Source organism: Meriones unguiculatus, chromosome 16 (genome assembly GCF_030254825.1).
Source record: "Meriones unguiculatus strain TT.TT164.6M chromosome 16, Bangor_MerUng_6.1, whole genome shotgun sequence".
Taxonomy (NCBI): domain Eukaryota; kingdom Metazoa; phylum Chordata; class Mammalia; order Rodentia; family Muridae; genus Meriones; species Meriones unguiculatus.
In genome coordinates, this window is record NC_083363.1 from 36,017,137 (window position 1) to 36,029,834 (window position 12,698).

Consider the following 12,698-nt stretch of genomic DNA (forward strand, 5'->3'; position numbering starts at 1 on the left):
TTTAAACATAGCCATAATCAAATGATAAGTAGGAGGGCAAGTGTGAATCCTGGTTTCTCTCATGGTACCCAAGCCTATCACTTTGTTTATGCATCTATCAGTATAAAACCTATAGACTACACTTTTACAGTTGCCTGAAACTTCAATTCTTTCTAGGAGATTGAGAGTGGGGATTTGAATACCCCAGAAGCAGAATCAGTGCCTTTGAGACTATAAGAAATAGAAATTTCAACCTCCTCCAATTACTCAGAATCTTTTTATTGAAAGGCTGCAACAGCTAGCCTCCAAACTGCCTTTCAGTTGTTCTTGCCTGTCAGTCATGCCTCTGCCTTCCTCTCACAGCAAGGATACTGACTTCTGTAGCAGAAAGAACACAGCCAGTCTCGTAGCCTGGTAGAGATTGGTGATTACAAGCTCTGGGAAATCATTCAGTCAATCTACCTCCATAGTACTGACTTGCACAAGTTCTGTGAGGTCACACATACTGATTATTCTTTTTAGTTGCTGAGCTTTGCTTTGCAGAAATGTATTACTAATATAGGCAGGTGATGTGGGACATGCTAAACTTTGAGAGCCTGTGAGTGAAAACTTGTTCATTCACCAAATACTGTCATTCCCCAGTATTGGGGTGGGGAACTGTGAAGATACCCAAATCTGAAGGTGTTCAAACCACTTGTGAGATGTTATATAACACCCATATTCCTTTGTAAATGTTTCAATGTACTTTATGTATCTCTAGATGGCTTATAGCACCCAAAACAATGTCCATGTTATAAAAATAGTTGTTATTGTTTGGGGAATAATGACATGAGAAAAGGATTGCACATAGTCAGAAAAAATTTTAATTTTAAAAATTATTTCAGTTACTAGTTACTTGAATCTGTGGATGTAGAACTGAGGTGTATGGAAGATGCCCCTATTTTATAATATAATATGTATCAGCCATGGATAAGAACATGATCATACACAAAAGAGATACTCCACAGTTCTTGAAGCAAGAGATACTTCACAGTCCTTGCTCCTTCCCTTCATTTTCTTCTCAGGTTGTGGTTACGTTCATCTCTGCACACTGACCTAAGTGATAATGCTCCCTGTCTCACTGTACTGAAAGCATAAGAAAGATAGTCCCCTTGGTTTCCCACCACCATAGATCTCAGACTTGTGCTCTGAGCACAGAAGTGCTCAGGATCGGATGCTACTGCCTGTGAACACGGCTTCCTTTTATGTGCTGGATTAAGATCCCAGAGCAAGCCTGTCAAAGGGACCAGCAGTACTGTATTTTGGAGTTCAAGGGAAACTCCTTGGGAAGCTAACCCCTACTGGATTCATTTCTGTACAAAGAAATAAATGTTTCCTGGTTAAAATAGTGAACTTTGGAGGTCCCTCCACTTCATGTGTACAAAAACCTGAGCATGTATAAGTGATTCACACTATTTCACCCAGCAGAGTATTGGACAAAAGTATAATGCAAGGTAAGGAAGGCCCTGCTTTGGGCTAGCTTTGGATGAGGACTTCCTTGGTAACCAGTTCCCAGGCACAGTGAAGAGTGCATACTGAAACAGTCTAACCCACTTTGCCCCTTTGAAATGGGTTTTCTTCAGGAGGGGCTTAGAACACTTAAAGATAACAGATGCTGATTAACCAAGTCGACACTTCAGAGCAGGAAAAGGGCATTTTGAGCAACAAAACAAAGAAACCCACTTCATTGATTTCACAGAAAGTTCTCATGGGAGAGAGACTGAGATGCAGTTGACATCATTGTATAGCTATTTGAGAACACTGAATAAATGAACAGATCAACTCCCATCTCACGAAGATCAAAGAGAAAGTACAAAGACTACAACAGCATGGGGATGCCCACAGAGCACTGGTAAAGGTTACCTATGTTGCTGCCACTGACCATAGTGGTCAGAGTTTCAAATCCTTTACTATGTTGAGGTTCAGAGGCAGCAAGTGAGTCTAATCAAGCAGATGTCCTCTGTTGCAGCTTGATCTGTACCCACAGAGCACAGCTCCTGCAGGGAACCTAATGTTTTCTTATTAATTTGCTGTATTTCTGTTTTCTCTCATTGGCAAAACTTAGTGCTCTGTGACAATAAAAACACTCCTTATTAGTGTTGTCTTAAATGGCAGACACCAGGAAGATGCCACAACTGAGGATGTGAAATAGTAAGACTCAGAAACAGATGTTATTTGCTATTTAATTATGATTGATTGAAGTTTAAATAGTCATGTGGCTAATAGATGATGCACTGGATGAGACAGTGCTAGGAAATAACAGTTGCAGCCAGGCCAGCTACTTTACCCTTAAAAGCCTGTCTCACTTGGGGATACTGAGGACCAAGGAATTAAGCAACTTTTGATCAAAGTTGCTACTTGCAACATTTTTGCAAGTAGAGAAGAAACACAAAGGCATTTCCAGCCTACTTTGTTGCAATGACAATGATTGTAGTTCATTTCCTGCACAAAAAAGATACAAAGGTAACACTGAGTCGGAGAATTCCACATCCACAATGAACAACCCTGAAAAGAGCTGCCTCATGTACCTGAGCTCCTCTTCAACCTTCTGGGAATTACCTTCATTGGCTATGACCATCTGTCTGAACCTTTACAAGTGTGAACCCCTCTAATTTTGCTTTAAAATTCTTGCCTTGTTCAAATATGGTGATGGTATAAAAACAGACTATTAAGTTTGGGCCATGTCCCCTTATGCTGTCTAATCATTATTATAAACATTTACTCTTTGCTGAGAACTGGATTACATTGGTCTTTTAAAAACTATAAAAGATAAAGAATTGGGGATTTCAAATGAAACTTTTAAAGGCATGACATTAAAAGTAGCCACAGTAAGGTTTTTTTTGGATATTATGCAAAATATTTCATATCATTCTGATGATGTAAACCCACTCCAAAAGTTGCAAGCCTCACTTGAGGATATCATATCCTTAATTTAAAGGAAGCCAGTGTTGTCACTATATATCTCCCCTCTATTGACAGAGACCCTTAGTGCAGCAAAGAATACTGTAAAGGTACTGAACTTAGGGTAGCAACAAAGTCAGTATCTTTGGTTCAGTTGCAGCCTTTCATATTCCTCTGGGGGAATTCATGATCTGCCTTCCTATATCATATTGAGGTAATATCAAAGAAATGGGGTAAAAAGCTTCAACATATATTAAGAAAGGGGGGAAAACATAAATTTTGAGTTTGAAAGCTAGCAGAAAAACAACACAAGCCACTTATGAATGATTATTAACTGTGAAAACCCACTGCTAGGCTGCTGCAAGTGTACTCTCTCACAGAGACAGTGCAATGAAATGCCGCGGTTAGCCTCACCTTTGCCCTGTGCACCAGCAAACCTGCAGCATCACATATCCCTTCAGTTTGGTGCCCTACTAGCAATATGAATGGGTTTGTTAGTGAGTAAAATCCATAAATTCTTTAACGCGCCTCCTGTCAAGGACTGAACAGCGCATGTCCAGTTCCTCATGTCTAGACCTGAAGGCTCCTGTCTTTTGAGACACTTTCACTAGCCATCTTGGGCTGCCACTTGAGGAATCTATCATGGGGCCACTGTGAAAGCATATGTGGGTACATGGTTTTCAATCCCATCTAAATCTGCCCTTGGCCATCTTAGCCAAAGGACGGGATATGAAAGTGCAGATATGCCTTCAGTGCCTTGTGGGGCAGTATAATTGCCAGTTCTGACCGACAAGTCACATATATAAATAAGAGAATTCTGTGTAACAGTTGGAAATTTCAAGTGCTTTGTTACAGGGTTATGCAAAACTGACACTGTCCTTTTATTGGTTAATATCTTAAACGTGGTTCTTTCTGTGTAGAACGAGAGCTCACCCTGTTTTCCCATCCCACCACTCCAACTATTAGATACACCTACCAATGAAACCAGAAGATGGTGGGTTGGGCTGTATCTTTTCCTTCGTGTTCTCCTGGATAATATCCCAAAGCTGCCATATGAATTTGGGGTGAAGAATGTAAAATGGTTGAGTTGGGTATCTGCGGCGATGCTGGATATATGGAGTGAAAAGGTTGTAATCTGGCTTCTTATACCACTAAAAAAGAACAAAAACAATTCAGATTGAGTATAGAAGACCATGCTGTGGAAAGGACACAGTGCCGCATGTGTCTGAGGAACCAAGTGGACTGGGCCAGCCTAGAATCCAGCCACCTGGGGGAGTACAAAGAGAGAGCATAGTTCTGGCCCAAGGAGGAATGCTGCTTTATCTTTTAATTATTTCATTTAATTTTGATACTAGAATTATGTAAATTTCCCCTTCCCTTTCCTCCCTCCAGTCTCTCCCAGTGACGTTTTATTCGTGGTAAAATAAGACCTGGGGTTGGATAAGAGGTGGTGGGCATTTTCTGCAAAAGGTCAGAGAGTAAACCTGAGAGTTCCAGGACAGAGGTCTGCCGTGAGTCCTACATGCAGCATGAACGGTCACAGCAGGGAATGCCAGTGGACACACTGTGTTCTACTACAACTTTATGAAGAGAACCGTGGCCAGATTTGGCTCACATTGTAGTATGTAGGTCTCCTGGTACTCAAATAGCATTTTGAAAGTAGATTTTTCAAATTTTACAACAGAGGCAGAAAGTAAGTACACTCATGTACTTACTCATGGAATCCATGAGGAGGGATACATAACTCACAGGGTAGATTGACATGGGGTTGTGAAAACTTCTCTTTCTTCATATAATGTTGGATAAATGAAAGGTATGAATTTATTAATACATACGAGAATGTGGAGATACGTGTATTGTATACAATATATACATGTATTATAATATATATATATATATATATATATATATATATATAATAAAAAAGCTCATAGCATTGGTTTGAAACAAGAGTCCATGATGATGTGAGATTTGGGGAGGATATAGAAAGAACCTTAGCTCGCTGGGCTCTGTGTCTTCAAATAGGCAGCATGGGAATACACATGTACATATTAAGATGCCAAGAACCATTGGCTGATGAAAGCAGTTTGGTGCTTTGAAAACACAGAGAATGTCTGGATTGATTTCTTCTTAATAAGCTAAGCCTCAGAGCTAGGTGGCAAAGAAGAAAGAAAAATGGAACCTAAGAAATAATCAAATACCTTTTAGCCTGTTCCCTATCACCATTTGTATCCCAGGCCCTACCATAAGGGCCAGGATGCTTGGACTTTAACCCTATGTATATCTATAAGGTGGGAAAACTCTAACCTAGGCATGGATGTGCCCAACAGATGATAAAACAAGGTCAACAGCCTCAATGCTCAGTCAATTAAAAACCTTCAAGGAAGATGGCAGAACTGAAATCTAGATACTTCAAGTTGAGAAGAAAGCTAGAAGTATCCAGCCTTCATTGATGTTTGATATTTAGTCTAGGGGTCATAAAAGAATTGGGGTTGTCACATAAACTTCTTGAGGCTGTGTTTTCCACCTTCTGGAAATGGAGATTTGACAGGCAGACTTAAAAAAAAAATAACAGCCAAGTGATTCTGATTTGTACCAATGGTAAAAAAAACAATACCACCTACACCATCATCAACAACAAAAACAAACCAAGCCAACCAACCAAAGTAAAACACTAATAATAATGTCAAGCAATGTCCAGCCTGAAGATTGACAGCAATACATATGCTCCTCTTGGGGGCCAAGTCTATCTTGAAGAGTTCTAAAAATGGTTGACCCCCTACAGGAACAAAGATCTGTTACTCACATTCATCTTAAGAATAAGCTTGTATGCTCCCTGGTTTTGGTAAACAAAGTCAAGAACACTCACTTGTTCAGACAACAGCATCTCACACTAGGGTGAACATAATCCATTTTCCCAAGCTTCGTAAAAATTAGCTCACTGGTTTTTCATATGAAGTTCCATCCAACGTGGCTAGTTTCTTGCTTATGACGGTAACAATTTTCCATGAGGAAATGCAAAAATGCAAATTGCTTGTATATGATGATTATTCCATAAAATTTAACACATTGAGAATTAGCCAATTAGAATCACCCTTAAGAAAATCAGAGACACTTTATTTCAACCACAATGAATACTTTATATATTTTTTGCCAACTACAACCTAGTTTATTTCTAGAGCCCTTATGTCATCCTATCACATTGGAACAGCTGCCAGTTTGATCAGTCTAATTTTTGTAATTACAGCTTCCTGAGCCTTTATATATTTAGTACTCTCTTCCTTCCTCAGAGACAAAGCACCTCAGCAGAAGGTGGCTATGTTACTCTAAGTAATATCAAGAAGGTACATGACGCACATGGGAGTTAGTTAGTGCCTGTCACTGACCTGCTCCTGTGGGTAAGTAAAGGGCACCAAGAAAACACTTACCAGGTTAAGATTAGCAGAATAAGGAGCTGGGTCCCAGGCCACCAGGATAACATCTTTATATAAAGAACTGTCAATGAAGTGATGACTGGGGTTGGCCAGAATCTGTAAGCACATGGGGGAAAAAAAAGGGGAAGTTCTTTATGACTAGTATTTGCTTCTTCAAAGTATGTTTTTAAACAAATCACAATTAAAAATGAAGAATGAGAGCAAGGCTTGGGTTTTACATTTTCCTTTGCGAGAGTGAGAAAGGCTGGTATCACATGACAAAGCACTTACAGTATATCTAAAGAAATTTGTTTTTTAAATAAAACACAAGCAAACCCACAAAGTCCTCCATTTTAATCAGGACTGCACCGAATTTAGTCTTCTGGATACCATCCCTTGCAAGATGATACTCCCCAAGTAATTCAGACTCCTGGCCTCCTCATTACTTTTGATAAGTGACATGAAAGAGCTACAGGTAAGGGACAGCTAGAATTGAGTTAGGAGGTGTCAAATGCAGTCCTTTTGCCCAGGTCCTATCTGATTTTGGGTGGATCCATCAATTTTACCTGCCATCTATCTTAAAAACAAACAGACAACAAACAAACAAAAAACTATCTTCTGAGGAGTTAGTATGACGTGGAAAGGATAGGAGCTCCACAAGGACCAACTATATCTGGGCACAGGGGTTTTTTCTGAGACTGACACTCCACCAAGGACCATGTATGGATATAACTTAGGATCTTTGCTCGGATGAAGCCCGTGGTAGCTCAGTAACCAATTGGTTTCCCAAAGTAAGGGGAACAGGGACTATTTCTGACAGGAACTCAATGGTAGGCTCTTTGACCTCCACACCCCTCAAGGGAAGAGCAATCCTGCTAGACCACAGAGGAGGACTTTGCAGCCAGTCCTGAAGATACCTGATAAAACAGGGTCAGATGAAAGGGGAGGAGGTCCTCCCCAATCAGTTTACTTGGAAAGGGGCAGGGAGGAGATGAGGAAGGGAGGGAGGGTTTGGGAGGGAATGAGGGAGCAGGATACAGCTGGGATACAGAGTTAATAAAATGTAACTAATAATAAAAAATAAAAGTATAAAAAAACTATCAAGCACAGGTATTAAGACCAACTATTGACAAGTGGGACCTCATGAAGCTGTAAAGCTTCTGTGCAGCAAATGATACCATTGCTTGGGCGAAGCAGCAGCCAAAAGAATGGAAAAAATCTTTACCAGTTATACATTTGACAGATGTGTCTAGAACATACAAAGAACTCAACAAACTCAACACCATGAAAACAAACAATCCAATTAAAAGTGGGGCATAATCTTCTTGTGTGGCTCCTGTCCCCTCCGTGTCCTTCTATCCTCTCCCCTTCTTCCATAAGACTCCCTTATGGAAGTCCCTGCTCTCCTCCCTGCTCTCTGCCCAAAGTTTGGCTGTGAGTCTCAGCATCTGCTTCGATTCTCTGTTGGGTGGAGACTTTCAGAGGACCCTCACTAGTAGGCTCCCATCCTGTTTCCTCTCTTCCACCATTTCTGGTGTCTATCCTGTTTACCATTCTGAATGAGATTTAAGCAACCTCCTTTGGGTCCTCCTTGTTGTTCAGCTTCTTTAGGTCTGTAGATTTTAGAATGGCAGGAGCTCCACAAGGAGACCAGAGCTAAAGATTCTGAGGTGAGGGGGTCCTACAGAGACTGATGAACCAACCAAGGACTTAGACCCCCTGCTCAGATGTAGCCAATTGGCAGCCCAGTCTCCATATGGGTACCATAGTAAGGGGTGCAGGAGCTACCTTTGTCATGAATTCCCTTGCCTGCTCTTTGATCGCTTGTCCCCAGTGATGCAGCCTTGCCAGGCCACAGAGGAAGAGGATCCAGGCAGTCCTGATGAGACTTAACAAGGTATGGGCAGATGGCAATAGTGGAAAACTCCCCCTTTCAGTGGACTAGGGGAAGAGGATAGGGAGAAAGAGGAAGGGAGGGTAGGACTGAGAGGGGCTGAGGGAAGGGGCTTCAATCGTGCTATATAATGAATAAAAAAGTAATAAAATTTAAAAATTAAAAAAGAAAAAATATGATAAAAGTTAAAAAAAGAAAAAGAAAGAGAACCCCCCCCCCCCGGCATGAAACTGAACAGAGTTCCCAAAAGAAGAAATACAGATGGCTGAGAGCATTTTAAAAAATGTTGAACATCCTTAAGCTATAAGAGAAATGCAAGTTAAAATTATTTTGAGATTTCATCTCATCCTAGTCAGAATGGCTAAAATAGAATTTGGAAAAGACAACAAATGTGGGCATGGGTGTGGGCGGATGGGAGTCTCACCAGGTGTTGATGGGATTACAAACAGGTACAGCCACTATGAAAATCACCGTGGAGGTTCCACAAGAGGCTAGAAACAGAGCTATATAAAACACTTTGTCTACGTACTACGACGGAGACACATGGCCAGCCATGTTCACTGCTCCTTTACTCACAAAATCCAGAAAGAGGCAATAACCTAGATGCCCAGCAAATGATAAATGAAAAATGTAAACACAGTACAGACATTATGGTTTATTATTCAGTGGTTAAAAAAAATGAAAATTTTAAGTAAATGGCTAGAGCTAGGAATAATCATTCTAGAAAGAGGTAACTGAGACCTAGAAAGACAAACACTGCAGGTTCTCTCTTTAGATGTGGATGTTTAAAATGGAATGCCTAAAGAAGTCAGGAACCCAGTAAGGAACCATGGGAAATGGGGAAGAGAACTTAGGTGACATGAACTGGATTTAAGTTGATCGAAGGAGAGGAAGGCAGGGCATAGAATGAAGTGTGTGTGTAACTAGATGAAACCATAAAAAAGAGTTGGAGGGATTGGAACTAGAGGGTGGATATGACCTAAATACATTTCATGCATTTATAAAATTCTAAATTAAAAATTTTCACCATTATAAAGATACATTTTTTTTCATCACATTTCTGAAATAAAGATGAACCTTAAAGGACACATGTATTGTAATTTGGTGGGGTTTATCACTTTCCGAGAAATTACTAAATGAAATATAGATCTTACCAGCAGTGACATCTATGAGTTAAGAAAACATGGTAATTGTTTTTACTTTGCTGCAGCCTGCCTGGGGCAGCGAACAGTGCAGAGTGCTAACAGCTTGGTCTGCAAGCCGTTCACCATAAATCACGTCTAACCTCACTTTTCTACATAGTTTGGAAGTTAGAAATTGTGGTTTGTTCTGAGAATAATTTTTCATAAATATGAAAATCATTCTTATTAAGAACATGGAAAAAAGGTATTTCCATTCCCCACCAAGCAACTTATTATCATTTTTCAAATTTCTAAATCACAAACTGAAGTTTCAAAGGTATCCCTACACTCTCTCATATTTCATGTGTTTCTTTCCTCTTTAGCAGTGCATTCCTTATTGCCATGATTTCTTCTGTAATAAATAGCATTTTGCAGTTCATAAACTGGAGCATGATAATTTGTGACAGCAGCTCTCAACCTGTGTCTAGCAATCTCTTCAGCAAACCTCTGTCTCTAAAAAATATTTGCATTATGATTCGTAACAGTAGGAAAATTACATTTATGAAGTAGCAATGAAAATGAAGGTATGGTTGGGGGTCACTCCAACATTAGGGGCTGTATTAAAGGATCACACCGCATTAGGAAAGTTGAGAACCACTGATCTATGGCAATGAAAACATACACAAATAAAAGTCATTTCTTTATGCTGAATCTGAGTTCCCTTTTGACCTTATCTTTTCCCATTCAAATCACTTCTAAGTTCCCCTTTTTGCATTTTTCTTCATTGATTATTCAAAATTAACAGGATCCATAGAAATAACAGGGTGTTGTGGTGATTGTAACCATATTTCTGTTCCCTCATCCAGTTAAATGATTTGCCTACTAACTGTAGCAGTGAATACACTCCATCCATCTTACCTGAGAGTTGATGATGCGTACTGTGGTTTTATTTCCAACATCTTTCTCATAGCCACGTGTAGGGGCAGAGTTAAATCTCAAAACTGCATCATGAGAATCTAAGGGCACATAAGTGACATTTTTTTTTCTCTGTGAAATCATATAATCTAGCAAGAAGAAGCATTAAAACAAACCTTGCAATATCTTCAAGTTAGAAATGACTGTTAAAGCTAATATACATATCCTCAGATTTTTAGATAATTTGATTTTGATTTAAGCTGACAGATTGGCTAGAGAGACTAACATGGAAACTCGAGTCACATAGCACTGGGACACACCAGTCAATATCAGCTCACAGATATATGTAGCTCCAAGTTATATTGCCTAGTAGCTGTGAAATCTTCTTTTTCTAAGTTCACTCTGTGATGTTCACTGCTGGAAAAGTCACCTAATGATACATGTACCCCTTGTTTCTTGATAAACTATGTCTGTATACCTATCCATACACATACACAAAACCAATTGATCATATGTCATCCTGTTTTGCCTAAGTTACATCTAGAAGCTTCTTACTTTATTATGCTGTGTAGGAGTGTCATATTTTGAGCAATCACTCCCCTTAAAGTTTCAAAATATTTAGAAGCTGGATCTACAGTGCCAGGTAAAGATGTTGGGAGCACAGAAGCAGCTCGTGTGGTGTCTCCTAGCCTGGAGAGCTGGTAAGAACTGCATCTCGTCTTGCTGCTAACTCCCATAGACTGAAAACCCCAGCCTTTGATTCTGCCTTATCACCTTTAAGTGAAGGTTTAGATTTAAAGGAAAAGGTCTTGGTTTCCATGAACCCCCATCTCCCACTGTAGATGGCAGGGAGTCCCTGCATTTGAAGAAACTACCTGAGTCACCAGTGACTAAAGTTTTTGTACAAACAGTAGGGAACTTCTAAGGTTATCTTTAGCTTTAAGAATCCCATGCACATTACAAGCTTAATTTGCAGCAAGTATAGTGACTGGCTGTATGAGGTAGAAGCAAACTCATAGATTTCTGACATAATTGGGAGTCACAAGGACACATGGATGCTATATTTACTGTGACCATGTTCTACAGAAGACCTTGTGACAGCCTCCTTTCTAAAAACAGGGATCTGTTGTCCCTTTCTGAGTCTTCACCCTACTCACTAAAGAGGAAAAGATACTGTGCATGCTCCATTAAAGTGATGATTTTAAAAGGTACCTTAATTGACAAGTTACAAGCCCAATGAATGTGTAAGAGGTAGTTGGCCATACCACCAAAACTCAAAACTACCTCCTCCCACAAACGAAATGAAACAAAAAACCCAAAGTAAAACAAACAAACAAACAAAACCAAAAACCAAAAACCAAAAACAAAAAACAAACCTGTTCTTTTCAGTTACAGTTTGGAAGAGTTGACAAGCTATGAACAGAAGGCTAAATGTGGCTTGCCTCAGTTTTAATGAATAAAGCTGTACAACAGACATAATTATTTGTATATGGTCTATTCTGGCACAACTGACTTTGAAACAGATCTCATGGCACAGGAAGCCTAAAATATTTTCTACGTGGCCCTTGGAAAAAAAAAAGAGAATTGAATCAAAGACTCAGAAATAAACCCCACACCTGAATTTTGATGAAGAAGCCAAGACCATACAATGGAATAAAAGACAGTATCTTCAACAAATGGTGCTGGTCTAATTGGATATCTACAGATCGAAAAATGATAATATATCCATACTTATCACCCTTCACAAAAGTAAAGCCCAAGTAGATCAAAGACCTCAACATAAAACCAGACACACTAAATCTGTTAGAAGAAAAAGAGCCCTGAACATATTGTCACAGGAGACAAATTCCTGCACAGAACACCAACAGCACAGGCTCTAAGAGCAACAATCAATAAATGGGACCTCATGAAACTGAAAAGCTTCTGTAAAGCAAAGGACACTGTCAACAGAACAAAAAGACAGCTGTACAGATTGGGAAAGGATCTTCACCAACCCTATATCTGACAGAGGGCTAATATCCAGAATATATAAAGAACTAAAAAAGTTAAACACCAACAATTAAGTAGTCCAATTAAAAAATGGGGCACGTTTTGTTTTGATGACGGTGTCCTTTGCTTTACAGAAGCTTTTCAGTTTCATGAAGTCCCATTTATTGATTGTTGCTCTTAGAGTCTGTGTTGTTGGTGTTCTGTTCAGGAAGTTGTCTCCTGTACCAATGAGTTCTAGGGTCTTCCCCACTTTTTCTTCTAACAGATTTAATGTGTCAGGTTTTATGTTGAGGTCTTTGATCCACTTGGACTTTAGTTTTGTGCAGGGTGATAAGTATGGATCTATTTTCATTTTTCTACATGTAGACATCCAGTTGGACCAGCACCATTTGTTGAAGTTGCTATCTTTTTTCCATTGTATGGTTTTGGCATCTTTGTCAAAGATCA

At 39.6% G+C, this 12,698-nt stretch overlaps 1 protein-coding gene across 4 annotated transcripts in view; it reads right to left on the minus strand.

The window, feature by feature from the left end:
- St6gal2 (ST6 beta-galactoside alpha-2,6-sialyltransferase 2) overlaps positions 1-12,698 on the minus strand; it is an 85,717-nt gene that overhangs the window by 19,826 nt on the left and 53,193 nt on the right. For all 4 annotated transcript variants that reach the window (XM_021656997.2, XM_021656999.2, XM_021656998.2 and 1 more), the window contains exons 3-5: positions 10,266-10,363; positions 6,348-6,449; positions 3,896-4,070 (exon numbers count right to left, since the gene is read on the minus strand). In XM_021656997.2, coding sequence (XP_021512672.1) covers positions 3,896-4,070; positions 6,348-6,449; positions 10,266-10,363 — 375 coding nt within the window. The remainder of the gene's footprint in view (positions 1-3,895; positions 4,071-6,347; positions 6,450-10,265; positions 10,364-12,698) is intronic.